Raw genomic sequence first — 14,314 nt, 5'->3', positions numbered from 1 at the left:
GCAACACCTTTGCAAACAATGCCCTATATTCAATTCCCTCTGAAATACCTAACACAGTTTCTGTTTTCTGACTAGATTCTGACTGATACAGTGATTAAGTGGATATAGCCTAAGTGAGCTCCAGGTGTCGTATGACTTAGCAACTAGATGAAGAATAATACTATTGCGGAAATAGACTAGAAAATGACTAGGTTTGGACGTGCTGAATTTGAGATGCCTATGACATGACACATGTGAAGGTGTAACAGTTATGCATTTAGATATACTGTCATGGAGCTCCAAAGAGGTCTGAATTAGACATAGAATTATGAAAGTCAGCAGCATCCAAACGTAGTTGAAGTTACAGGTGTGGATGAAATTGACCAGTGAAGGATTAGATAGTGAAAAAGGGCTAGAGACTAAGGCTCAAAAATACTCATATTTACAGGGTAGAAGACAATAAGGTGGTAAAGAAGACTTAAGAAAGAATGCCAGAAAAGTAGGAGAATGGACTATTAACAAAGTGAAGGAAAAAGAAAACGATAGGTATAATTGCTTCTGTCACAAATGTTAAGTTCTGATGACATCAATAAACTCAGTATGACTATCATCCTCATTTAATAAAATTAAATGGGAAAAACTTATTAATGAAAACTGATAAGCAATATAGTAACAAAAACACTGGAATGATAAACAAAAGACATACCTATTCCTAGCTCTGCCACTAACTGCTGTATAGCCCACAGTAAGGCTTTTCATTTTTTAATCTGAGAAATGAGAAGACTAGACTAGATCAGTAGTTTTACACCTTCTGAGTAGAGGAATCCTTGTCACATATACAATCTTAATAGAAACTCTAAACTGAAAGACAGATTTCAGTAGAGCTTCTCTGGTTAAAGCAAGATAGAAGCTCCATTTTCCTGCTCCTTTTCCACTCTCCCTCTCATGACAAAAATGTTAGAAAAGGTAAAAAGTCTAATCAACTTACCTGTATCTTCCAAATTTTAGTGAGTTCATCTAAAGACAATTTACTGCCCAAGAGTTCAATAATTCCCTTTATACGATCACAGTACTGTGCTTGGTCTATGTTGCCTAAGAGAAGAAACACCAAAGGGGCAGGCAAATACAGTGAACACTGACTTTCTAAATATAATTCTAATAAGTCAAGCAATATTAACTTTCTTTAAGATTATTCAAAGGCTAATACAGTCAAAGCAATAATTTCATACCTTTCTTTATATAAAAATAAGTTATTTATAATTATGTATTAGGTAATATATATGTGTGTGTGTATTTTTTTTATCCTTACCCGAGGACATTTTTCCATTTTTGTTCAGATAGAGGAAGAGAGAGAGGGAGAGAAACATCGATGTGAAAGGGACACATCGAGTGGCTGCCTCCCGCACAACCCCAACCGGGGCTGGGGACAAACTGCAACTGAGGTACGTGCCCTTAGCGGGAATCTAGGTCTCTCTGGACCGTGGGCTGTCACTTTAACTGCTGAGCCAAACCAGCCAATGCAGGTAATATATATTTTTTAAAGCAACTTACCTTCCAGTGCAATTGACAGAACTGAGTTTTCAACTAGCCAATCTAACAATCTGTCTGTATCTATAGCATTCTTCACAGATTTGGATAAAGTGCTATCTTCTATTAGTTTGGTTACCTAAAAAAAACAAACAAACCAGGATTACTGTGACTGAAAGTAAAGCAAATAAGCATAATCAAAATCTTCACAAATATATGTTCAGTGACTTTTACAGTGTTGCAATATGGTCTGTTAAGTAGCTAAAATGTATCAAAGGCCAGTTATTAGACACTGATAGACTACTTGTGATGTCTCTTAAAAGGTATGAGACATTCTTACAGCGCATACTTCCTGGGCCACTGCTGACTGGATCAGGGATAAGCAATTGACCCAAATTTCAATCAAGGCATGTCTTCCAAATTCTATACTTTGGACCAGAGAAAGTGCCAGTCTCTCCATGGTGATGGGAGCTAAGCATGGCCATGATGTCTACCATATGAAAGATGTCACTCTGCCGGCAGAGGAATAACAAAGTCAACAAGCTCAGAAAAGCAGAGCTAAGACTTGGAAAGTCTTGAACATAGTAAGGTCTCAAATTCTAATTGTTCTTGTTGCCTACATGTGTTCCTGCCCCTTACAGAGTCTGGCTACTTAATCCTTCATTCATGTGAAATAGTCCAGCCTTCTTCCATTAAATTTCTCTCTGGCCTAACATGATTTAAGGTGAGTTTATTTCATTTACAGCCAAAAATCCTAATAAATACAAAACTGAAGGAAAAAGATTAGAATTGTGACTCAACTCTATTGGTTCCACCTGTCACTCACCAAAACCAACTATGTAAACACATCTGAAATATAATAAAAGGAATTTTACCCTTAGGCTGAAAAATAAATCTCAAACTGTATATGCCAAGAAATTATGTTCTAGGAAATTTCACAAAAGCACTAAATATTTCAAACATTTCAGAGAACAAATTTTGAATGTAATATAAAAAGATCACTTTATTAACAGACAATTATAAACATATACACCATTTCATATATAATCTTCTCTCTTTTTTGTATGATGATGAGAAATTGTTCTTCATTTCCCAACATTTTTATATTAACAATCACAAGTTTTGGCAGAACTTAAAGTGTCTGTGCTTTAAGTCTTCTAGAAACAAATGAAAAACTTACCTCTTTCAGAGAATTCATTTTAGCGCTAAAGTGAGGCGATTTTAGCATGCGCAGCAGAATGTCTAGTCGAAGGTCGTCCACGACAATCACCAGTTCCGGTTGGAAGCGCATGCAAAGTAACTTAATGGCGGATAAGAGCTCGGGGATGCTAACCAATCTCTTTTATTAAAAACACATAGACACACACAAAAACAAAAAAGGAAACAGGAAAACATATTGCTCCCAATTCTTACACACACACACACACAGAAATACAGGACATTTTCAATAACAATGGTCTGTGGTGTCTGATACTCCACATAGTCAATTAGCTACTCTTTCCCTCTCAACATGGGTGAGCAAAGGAAAGGAAAGGGTCCTGTAAGAAATTCAAGGCAGACAAATAAATCATGTTAAATTTACATGTTAAAATTGCTTTAAACAACTTTGGATAAACTTTTAGTACTGAATTATTTTAAAGCTTCTTCACTGATATACAAATTATAATACTATCAGAACATGTTAGTAAGATTCTGAATGTTGTCACTGAGAACCCTATACTCATTCCACTGACTGAGGTAACACCAGCCACTGCTGCTTCAGGAGAAGCATTTTTCAGTTAGAAAATGTAAAATTAAATGATGTGAGTTGTATGGGACCAGAATCCAAAAAACAATAATGTATGAGCCAAGTTCCAAATCCTGACTCTGCTTCCATGGACCAAAAGTCACTGGGCCTACTGCTGGAGACAGCACTTACCTTGTCTTTGAGGTCCTTTTCCTCCACACTCCGCACATCCTGGATTGTAGTAAGGATGACCGGGTCTAGCATAGGCTGAAGAAAAAACAGTGCTACCTTAAAACAAGTCCTTAATATGTCCTAAAACTAGAGAGGAGAGACGCCTTCATCCTCATTTCAGAAAGAGAGTGCAATTCTAGTAGCACAGTTGCCACTACCTTGTTAATACCATTTCAAGCAAACCTTTAACTGATTCTGTGCCTCAGCTTTTTCAATATCATACAGGTGCAATCTTTGTAATTACTATCTTGTAAGGGTACTTTTAAAGAGCAACCAAAGACACATGGACTAACTCTTAAAACATTAAGCATGAATACGTATTATTTTTGTAATATTTTGCACATGATTTTTTAAATGAATATAAGCACAGATTATGAAAAACATGCTGTCATATGCAGTACTTTTGTTTGCTGATATAAATGAGGCCTATAGATGGGACTCACAAAACATGTTGCTTCAGGATGGCAGCATAATCAGACAACTAATTCTAAATGGTATGTGAGAAACAGTCAAATACTAGCTAGATCTAAATGATCATTTCCATCTAAGTAAAATACTTTTTAAAACTTATCTGGTGATGAGAGAAGATGAATAATATTTGGCTGTGAGAGCCAAGAAGGCATTAGCAATGAATTAAAATGACATCAGGCATATAACCAAATAGAATTTCTTCATTTACACTTAATACTGATTGTACAGTGAGGATTGAGGGCTGTTAGGGTAAAAGGCAAGTCACACTGTTCTTGTCAGCATGTGCCAGCCCTGCTTCTCACTGCAAATCTGTGAGATACATGACTATCATCACCATTTTTCAGATAAGGAAGCCAAAGCGCAGAAGTAACAAATGGTAGAGATGATTGTTAATTTATGACATGTAACCTGGTATGAATATGGCATGAATTTAAGGTTGGGTAGTTTCATAATTAAAATAAAGATGAAGTTAAATATGCTTTGATTGGAAATTGACATATCTTCTTTTTTTTACTCTTTTTAAAGTACCCTGTGCTTATATATAAAATCTGAAATTTCTAAAGAACTTAGCATTAATTACCAGCTGAAATATTTATGCTAATTTCCATGGAGCATTGCATGCATTTAAAAATAAATTCTGACCGTTATTAAAAAATTATTAAATTATTAATATTTATTAAATTATTAAAAAATAAAATAATTTTGCCTCTGTGTTTCAGCTACAAAACTGATTATGTTTATAGCTTAATAAGTTAAAAGAACACTAGATGTTTCTCAAGAGCTCACTCAATATCCAGAATGAAGAAATATGTCCTTCTATTTCATCTGAAAATCTTGCAGTATTACTTTGACATCTAAAGAAGGCATTTAACACTTAGAAATAGCAGAAATTTCCAGAACCTACTAAAAAAAAAAAAAAAATCCTATCTCCCTTGTTAAAATGGCCCTAACTAAATCAGGTTTTAGAAAGAAGGACTCGTGTATACTAAATATTGCCCCCAAAGGACACTGTGCTTTTTAAATCATTTATATGATTAAAAAAAAAATCTGAAAGTTATAGGTTTCACACTTATGTATAAAGGAAACAATAAATGGAGGTATTTCAGCGTGACATTTTATTCAGTAAAACTTGTCAACTGAAATGGAAAGGAAAAAGAGAGTACACTAGGCCTTAAGCATTATAAAACTGAACACTCACAGCTTTGCATATTCTATGACCTGCTGAGGCAGGAAATCAGACAAGATGTGCTGTCAAGCTGTTATTCAGCAATGAGACTCAGCTAGTAAGTGAGCCTAGTGGGTTGTTCAACACTGATCTAATTTAATTCACAATGGTACTGAATCCTTAAACAATCCGTGAAGCGGGGCGTGGGTGGGATTTATGCAGCCTATTTTATAGACAAGGAAATGAAGGAAAATATATGCTGTAATATATGAGTTATAGTTATAAAATTATAAATTAAAAGGTAAATAACTTTAAATGTTAGAGGTCCCCTAGACCTTAAATTATTAATCATTTTGTATTTTTCTTTTGATAACATATTCACTAAAAGTTATTCTGGATTAGGCACAATTCTGAACAAACCTGATAAAAATATAATTATTATTCTTTGTATGTCTTAGATCACCTTCCAAAGTAAATGTAAATGGGCCAATCTCACCTGAACCACTGAGGAATTGAGGTACTCTGCACACACCCCTAAGGGCTGCACCAATGCTGAGACTGCCTGAAAAAAGACAGTGATGGTTAGAAACAAATGTGAGTGGGTTTTTCCCTCCAACATTAAACACATTTTTTTCGTTATGTCAGAGAAAAATTTTAAAAAGTAGTTTATCAAGTCATGAATGAATAACTTAGGCAAATTATACTCTTAAATAGAAAGAACTCATATGAAGATGCCAATCCATTTAAATTATTATAAAAAGTTCATGTAGACTTCCGGTCAAGATGGCCGCGTAGGTAAACGTGGTATCACGTCCTCCTACAACCACATCAAAGTTACAACTAAACTAAAGAACAACCATCATTCAAAACCACCTGAAATCAAGCTGAATGGAAGTCCTACAACTACGGAATTAAAGCAGCAGCCACATCCAGACTGGTAGGAGAGGCGGAGGGGTGGAGACGCGATGGGCTGGTCTCATACCCACGTGTGGCGGATAAAAATCAGGAGGATACCTCGGCTGGGAAGGTCCTTCCTGAGGACTGAGAGGTCCCCGTCCCACACCAGGTGCCCTGCTCAGGGTTTCCAGTGCCAGGAAGAGAAGTCCCCATAACTTCTGGCTGGAAAAACCAGCAGGAACTGAGGCTCAGGGAGGCTGAAGCGGCTGGAGCCCCAGGCAGCTCCTCTTAAAGGGTCCACGCACGGACTTATTGGACTCACTCCCTCTAAGCTTGGAGAGGAGGCAGCTCGAGGGGTACCAGAGACATACAGGGAAGAACTGAGCTGTTTGGCACTGGAGGAGGGCTGGAGAGGGGGCTTTCTCCGGGACAGACGTGCTGTCAGAGGCCTTTGTTCCTTTGGTGAGCCCTTCCCTGGGGCTGCAGACAGTCGCCATACCTGGGACTCCAGCAACCTGGCTCAAACTGGTAGCCCCGCCCTGGCGACTCCCTGAGGCCCCGCCCCACCCGCTTTCAGGCCCACCCAAGCTGTTGCCACTTGCTTAACCATAGGATTGGCCTGTCTTGGATCCCACTTCAGGTTTTTCCTAAATTCTTTCAAACAAGCAGCATCTGGTCTCAGCTAGCCCCATACCGCTCACTAAGTAATACACAGAAACAAACACAGGGAGGCAGCCAAAATGAGGAGACGAAGAAACAGGTCCCAAATGAAAGAACAGAACAAAACCCCAAGAAAAGAACTAAGCGAAATGGAGATAAGCAACCTAACAGATGCTGAGTTCAAAATACTGCTTATAAAGATGCTCAATGAACTTAGTGAGAACCTCAGTGAACTTAGGGAGGGCCTCAAGAGCATAAAAAAGGAGCAGTCAGAAATGATGGATGCACAGTCAGAAATGAAGGAGGCACTAACTGAAACAAAGAATAATTTACACAGATTCAATAGTAGAGTACGTAAATCCAAGAAGCAAACCATCGATTTGGAACATAAGGAAGCAAAACACGCCCAATCAGAACAGCAAAAAGAAAAAAAAAGTTCAAAAAATGAGGATAGTGTAAGGAGCCTCTTGGACAACTTCAAGTGTGCCAACATTCACATCTTGGGGGTGCCAGAAGGAAAAGAGAGAAAGAAATTGAAAACCTGTTTGAAACAATAATGGCAGAAAACTTTCCTAACTTGGTGAAGGAAACAAACATACAAATCCAGGAAGCACAGAGAGTCCCAAACAAGATGAACCCCAAGAGGCCCACACCAAGACACATCATCATCAAAATGCAAAAGGTTCAAGACAAAGAGAGAATCTTAAAAGCAGCAAGAGAAAAGCAGTTAGTTATCTACAAGGGACTTCCCATAAGGCTGTCAGCTGATTTCTCAAAAGAAACTTTGCAGGCCCTGGCCAGTTTGGCTCAGCGGTTAGAGCGTTGGCCTGCGGTCCGGTTCCCGCTAAGGGCACGTACTTCGGTTGCAGTTTGTCCCCGGCCCTGGTTGATCGTGCGGGTGGCAGCCACTCGATGTGTCCCTTCATGTCGATGTTACTCTCTCTCTCTCCCTTCCTCTCTCTTCCTCCCACTCTATCTGTACAAAAAACAAAAAAAATGGAAAAATATCCTCGGGTGAGGATAAAAAAAAAAAAAAAGAAACTTTGCAGGCCAGAAGGGAGTGGCAACAAATATTCAGAGTGATGAAAAGCAAGAACCTACAACCAAGATTACTCTATCCTGCAAAGCTGTCATTTAGAATCGATGGCCATATAGTTTCCCAGACAAAAAAAAGTTAAAGGAATTCATCACCACCAAACCGTTGTTATATGAAATGATGAAGGGTCTTTTTGAAGAAAAAGATAAAATATATGAACAAACAAAATGGCAATGAATACATATCTATCAACAATGGAATCTACAAACAAAATGAACAGGTAGAACAGAAACATTCTCATAGATACAAAGAACATTTTGTTGGTTGCCAGATGGGAGGCAGGTTGAGGGAATGGGTGAAAAAGGTGAAGGGATTAAGAAATACAAATTCATTGTTAGACTGACAAACCTCAAAGGGAAAGGGGTTGGGGGGTGGGAAGAAATAAATCAAAGAACTTATATGCATAACCAATGGACACAGACAATAGTATGGGAAAAGGTGGGAGGGGGGCGGGAATGGGGAGGAGGGGGTCAAGTGGGGGAAAAATGAGGAACATCTGTAATACATTCTACATTCAACAATAAAGATTAAAAAAAAGTTAATGTAATTTAAATAATAATAATATGCCAATAAAACTTCTTTGGAGGACTAGCTGAAATTACTTGAAGTTCATTTTATACAATACTAAAAAATTTTATTTGAAAAAAGAGAGAATAGTTGGGAAGGAGTAAAACGTGCATTTAACAAAAAGACATTTAAGACTTCCATGAAGAACATTATAAAACCTTACTAAAATACATACAAGAAGGTACAAATAAATGAAATGCTATGTTCTTAAATGAAAAGAACCAGTACAGTAAAAATGTAAATTCTCCACATATTGACCTATAAGTTTAACACAATTCCAAACATGATCTCAGTGAGATTTTCTGCAGGAGAACCTAACATGTTGACTATCTTCAGAAGGGTAAAAATATGAGAGTGATTAAAAAAACTTTAGAGAAGAATAATTCTGGGCAGAATTGGGCAGAATAATTAAAAGAGTAGAGCAGTAAAGAAATGGCCAAAGAATGAAAGAATGAGTGAATGACTGGAACTGAAGTCCAGGAACACATCCAGGTACACATGGGATGGTGACATACGATAAAGCCAGCAAATCAGTCAAGAAAAGATGAATTTTTAATTAGGGGATCTTATAACAATGAGTTACCCATTTGGAAGAAAATAAAATTGGATCTCTATGTTACACAATATATAGAAATAAATTTAAATTAAGAACTAAGTGCCCTGGCCAGTTTGGCTCAGCGGTTAGAGCGTCGGCCTGCGGTCCGGAGAGACCCGGGTTCGGTTCCCGCTAAGGGCACGTACTTCGGTTGCAGTTTGTCCCCGGCCCTGGTTGGTTGTGCGGGTGGCAGCCACTCGATGTGTCCCTTCATGTCGATGTTTCTCTCTCTCTCTCTCTCTTCCTCTCTCTCCCTCCCACTCTATCTGTACAAAAAATGGAGAAATGTCCTCGGGTGAGGATTAAAAAAAAAAAAAAATTAAGAACTAAGTTTAAAAAATAGAACTGTAAAATATACAATGAAATGAGTGTTATTATAACCTTGAGATAGGGAAACATTTCCCCAAAGGTTACGAATGTTTTAAGTCATTAAGAAAAATAATGACTACATAAAATTTTGAAGCTTCTGTGTAGCCAGCAATAAAAATGAAAAGAGAAGCAAAAGACCGGAAAAAAAAAAAATTTACAACACACAAAATAGACAGGGCTTGGATAAGCTTACTATGAAAAGAATTCCTGAAATTTACCAAAACAAACAAACCAACCAAAAGAGACCTAAATAACTAGGTCAATTTACAGAAGAAACGAAAACAGCCAATAATCTTATGATGAAATGCTCAAATTCACATAAAATAAAAGTCCAATCCTTATCTTTCATATTGGAAAAAAATTACTTTGTGGGGAAAAGATTTAGCACTATCAATTATAATTTTAAAATTTATATAGTCTTTAACCCAGAAATCCCATTTTCCATATCCTTCAGAGATGGCTGAATATACATATAAAGACAAATTTACAGGGAACACTCTCCACAACAGCAAAAACTTAGAAACAATCCATGTTCATTAATAAGTGACTGCATTATGGTACAACTTCTGTGGGAAAAGACTGGAGCCATTAAAAACACTGATAGTACTAACCTGGAAAGATACCTATGATATAATATTACATGAAAATATGCTACTAGGTATAGATTATGATTTAGTCTTAAAGAGAGAAAGAACATGTACACATATATTCTTATATAAATTTAGAAAAAACCCAGGAAGGCTAAGTATAAAAAGGTAACCATTTTCTAGGAGGTAGGTATATTCATATGTGTCGGGATAGAGTAGAGGAAAAGCAACTTTCACTTCTTACTCTGTGCAGGTATTAATTTTAACTGATGGATTAAGAATAATTTCCCCCCAGTATTTTCAAATTAAAAAATATTTAATGAGTGTAAATGTTAATGTAAAACGAATCATTTAATTGTACTCCATCTTATCCTATGGCCTAAATTTATTCTGGAACATAGCCACCTTCTTAACTGGTCAGAAATCAGGCATTTATTGTGAAATTTTCATCATACTTGTTAGAGCCTCAATTTTTGAATCTTTCTCCTTAGCCTGAATTTTGCCATTCCTCAATACAACCTCAACAATCTAATTCTACATCAACTGCAACAACAAACAACAGAATTGTTCTAAGAAATGGTCTGAACTGAGGAAAATATCTTGGAGGAATCTTTTTTTTTTATCCTCCCCCAAGAACTTTTTTCCATTTTTTGTTCAGATAGAGTAGGAGGGAGAGAGAGGAAGACAGAGAGAGAGAAATATTGACGTGAAAGGGACACATCGAGTGGCTGCCACCCACATAACCCAACCAGGGGCGGGGACAAACTGTAACCGTGGTACGTGCTCTCAGTGGGAACTGAACCCAGCTCTCTCTGGACCACAGGCTGATGCTCTAACTGCTGAGCCAAACCGGCCAGGGCTCTTGGAGGAATCTTAAACCTTAAGACATTTGAAAATAATGAGAGTAAGCCCAGATTCCTATATATCTATCCTTAGTCAATTTTCTTACAAGTAGGGTAGAAACTTCGGGCTGTTCTCTGTTTGTTTTTTTAAATCCTCACCCAAGGACATGCTTTCACATTGATTTGAGAGAGAGAGAGGAAAGGGAAGGGAAGGGAGAGTGACAGAGAAAGAGAGAGAAACATTGATCAGCTGCCTCCCGAATGCTCCCCGACCAGGTATTGAACCCGCAACCTGTGTATGTACCATGACAGGAAATTGAACCCAAGACCTTTTGGTGTATGAAATGATGCTTCAACCAACTGAGCCAAGGCTGTATTTGTTTTTTAAATAAATTAGCTCTGCAAGAAATGATTGGGTGTTTTAATCTTTTTTTTTTTTAATACTCACCTGAGGACACTCTTCCATTGATTCTTACAGTGCAGGGAGGAAAAGAGGGGTAGAGAGAAACATCGATTGGTTGCCTTCCGCACAGCCCCAACCAGGGCCAGGGATCCAACCACAACTGAGGTATGTGCTCTTGACCAGAACTGAACCTGAGACCTTTTGGTCCAATGGCCGACCAAACCAGCCAGGGCGGGTGTTTTAATCATTTTTAAAAATGAAGTTAATTTCTGATATCAACTGGATAAAACCCTGTATCTGAATAGGTTTTTGCTTTATTTTGATTTTCAAAATCACTACCTATTATCTTCCAGGTCAATAAAGTCATTTCTAACATACTTTATCCATTCAATGGGGATAAAACAACAGCCCAACAACCTACTTAACGTTCAGGGAAGGTGGAAGAGGCTCCCTGATCAGTGTCAGTGGGAGTATTTATGACCGGGCAGACATCTGATCTTTAAGGATAAACAGAGGGTGGCAAGAAAGGCTCAGTCTCTTACCAACCTTGACTGCTGTTATGTTCCTCATGCAAAGATTAGTCATGATCCCACAAATAAATGCCACTCCAACCACAATTTGCATCACTTAGGTATATTATTTTACCACATCATTTTCTGCTCTGATCTATTTACAGTAGCTGGCACAGTGTCTTATAAATGGCAAGTACATAAGTCATTTTTAATTGAATGACTAATTACCTAGAGAACAGAATAAAGTGCTCTCAGTTACAAAGAGGTCAGCAGTCTGCAAAATTAAAGCTTAAATTATTTCCCTAACCACAAGGTTAAATTTTTTTGAGAAAATGAAGTTGACATGAAAACATAATGGTATTGCACCTGAGGGATGATTCTCAGCTCCTGTTATAGCCCTCTTTTATCTATGAATCTCTGTAACATCAAAAAGCTTACTAAACAATTTTCAAGTATTTCATTTGGGCCTGGTCCTATGAAATAAACTGATTACTGAGGCATAAAATTGTTATGTACACAAATACTTGACACATATTTCAATTGTCTTTAAATAACAAGAGCATTTCATGTAACCATCACAAATTAAGAGAAAAATACCATATGCAAAGGGAAATTAGTGAAATAAAATCAAAACACCCTATATTGAAATTTGGTTGTTATGATTAAGAGTAACCATTTCTGTGGTTACCAAGGAAGCTGCTTCTGTAAAGATTAAATTATATTTTAACATTTAATTTAATGTGTCCAGACCATGTCCCTTGGTTACATACCAATATAAATATAAAGTGAACTTCCATATCAAGCACAAGTGGTGGTTTCACTTACCCCAAGTTCTATATCTTCCGAACGAAGCTTTGCTTGGATTGCTGCAAATCCACCTAATTCTCCAAACTGAAAAAAGGTACAAATTCATTTTAAAATGCCATACATTAATATTTTAAGCAAAGAACTAAGGCTAACATTGCACTCTATCAGTGTGCTCTACACGACTGCTCGAGAGTCATCACAAAGAGAATTCTAATGCTCTTGTGATACACTGCAGGAGTTGTGCTAAGTCCTAAGGATAATGTTCATCTGTATAAACATCATGCATAAAAGACAGGAGGGAAGTATAAAACCTGTCTCCCTAAAATAAATTCTGATTATTCTCTGTAGTTGTCATTTACTTAACATACCAAATTCTAGGAAATTTCATTAGAACGTGAAAAATAAAAGTTATTAATAAAAGCTGTATACCTTGTTTACCAAATCCACAACCCATCCATGAGGTTCCTATGAGAGAAAAAAAATACAAATTGAAATGGCAATATAAAAACTTCCCCATCAACCCTTATATTTCTTTTACTTTAAAAAATAGAGAAAAAAGTATTAAAATTTGAAAAATATTTTGAAAGGTTTTTCCAAATGTTTAACATGAATCTCTGACATAACTATATATAATTTTAGGAGTCTATAAGTCTGTATTATAATTGCATCTATTGTTTATTGTACAGTAATTTTTATTTACATAATTTTAGGAGTCTATAAGTCTACATCATTATACTTGCATCTACTGTTTATTATAAAATATATTTTTTTCATATTTCCTCCACTATGCTCCACATGTTTAACATGTTATGAATCATGTCTTATTACTCTTTATATTAAGAACAAGGGCTTTTTAATTTATATCTCCAAAACCTAAAATAATGTCAGACATATAGTAAATGTTTAATAAATGATTAAACCTCTACTTCTGCTAAAGCAATGCCCAAGTTTTTTTTTTTTTTAATTGATTTTTTAGAGAGATAGGAAGGGAGAGAATAGAAACATCAATGTGAGAAACATCCATCGCTGCCTCTTGAATGCCCCCTAATGGGGATCGAGCCCACAACCTGGGCACATGCCCTAGACCAGGAATTGAACCAGGACCTCTCAGTACATGGGACAACGCTCAATCCATTGAGCCACACCGGCTGGGCACAATGGACAAGTTTAAAAAAAAATTTTTTTTTTCTTTATTGATTTTAGAGAAAGAATAAGGGAGCGGGAGAGAAAGATAGAAACATCAATGAGAGAGAACATTGGCCACTTCCTGCATGCCCCTCACTGGGGATTTGGTCCACAACCTGGGCATGTGCCCTGACCAGGAACCGAACCAGCAGGACCTCTTGGTACATGGGTCGACACTGAACCACTGAGTCATACTGGCCAGGCAATGGACACGTTTTTTATCTACTAAACTGACTTCTTTCAACTGTTTATTAACAACCAGTGTTTGATCAAGGGATTGTTTAAGTTATGTCCTCCTTGTAGATATAATGCTATTTGCACATTGTAGTACAGTACTTTCAAGATATAAAAAGATACTGATTCTGTGCCTGAAAAAACAAAACTGTTAATACTTATGGAGTTTAAAAGAAAGTTATACATGAGACTACTATTATTTTTTTCTAGGTATAATTAGTCCATTCGCATTATTTCAAATGCTCTAGTCTCTCAAACATCTCTAAGGAACTGGGACAGCCATTAAACTGTAGTTCTGAAAATTCAATAAATAGGACATTTATGCAGTCTCTTCTCATTTCACTAAATATCACTTCAAATCTATAAAATTCTTTATGATGTTAGTTAACAGCTATGGGAAAATATATAATTTATTTTTTTAAAAATGTTACCAATTTTATGAGCCATATGGAATATTTGTC

At 36.8% G+C, this 14,314-nt stretch overlaps 1 protein-coding gene across 3 annotated transcripts in view; it reads right to left on the bottom strand.

Annotated features, from left to right (window-relative positions):
- USP24 (ubiquitin specific peptidase 24) overlaps positions 1-14,314 on the bottom strand; it is a 138,751-nt gene that overhangs the window by 88,280 nt on the left and 36,157 nt on the right. For all 3 annotated transcript variants that reach the window (XM_036255872.1, XM_036255870.1, XM_036255871.1), the window contains 7 exons: positions 12,864-12,899; positions 12,453-12,518; positions 5,596-5,661; positions 3,425-3,499; positions 2,687-2,845; positions 1,531-1,645; positions 968-1,071 (listed from right to left, as the gene is read on the bottom strand). In XM_036255872.1, the coding sequence (XP_036111765.1) occupies positions 968-1,071; positions 1,531-1,645; positions 2,687-2,845; positions 3,425-3,499; positions 5,596-5,661; positions 12,453-12,518; positions 12,864-12,899 (621 nt within the window). The remainder of the gene's footprint in view (positions 1-967; positions 1,072-1,530; positions 1,646-2,686; positions 2,846-3,424; positions 3,500-5,595; positions 5,662-12,452; positions 12,519-12,863; positions 12,900-14,314) is intronic.

The sequence above is a fragment of the Molossus molossus genome, unplaced genomic scaffold (genome assembly GCF_014108415.1).
Source record: "Molossus molossus isolate mMolMol1 unplaced genomic scaffold, mMolMol1.p scaffold_m16_p_12, whole genome shotgun sequence".
Taxonomy (NCBI): Eukaryota; Metazoa; Chordata; class Mammalia; order Chiroptera; family Molossidae; genus Molossus; species Molossus molossus.
The sequence above is the reverse complement of the archived record's forward strand: the minus strand, read 5'-3'. Positions and strand labels throughout refer to the sequence as shown.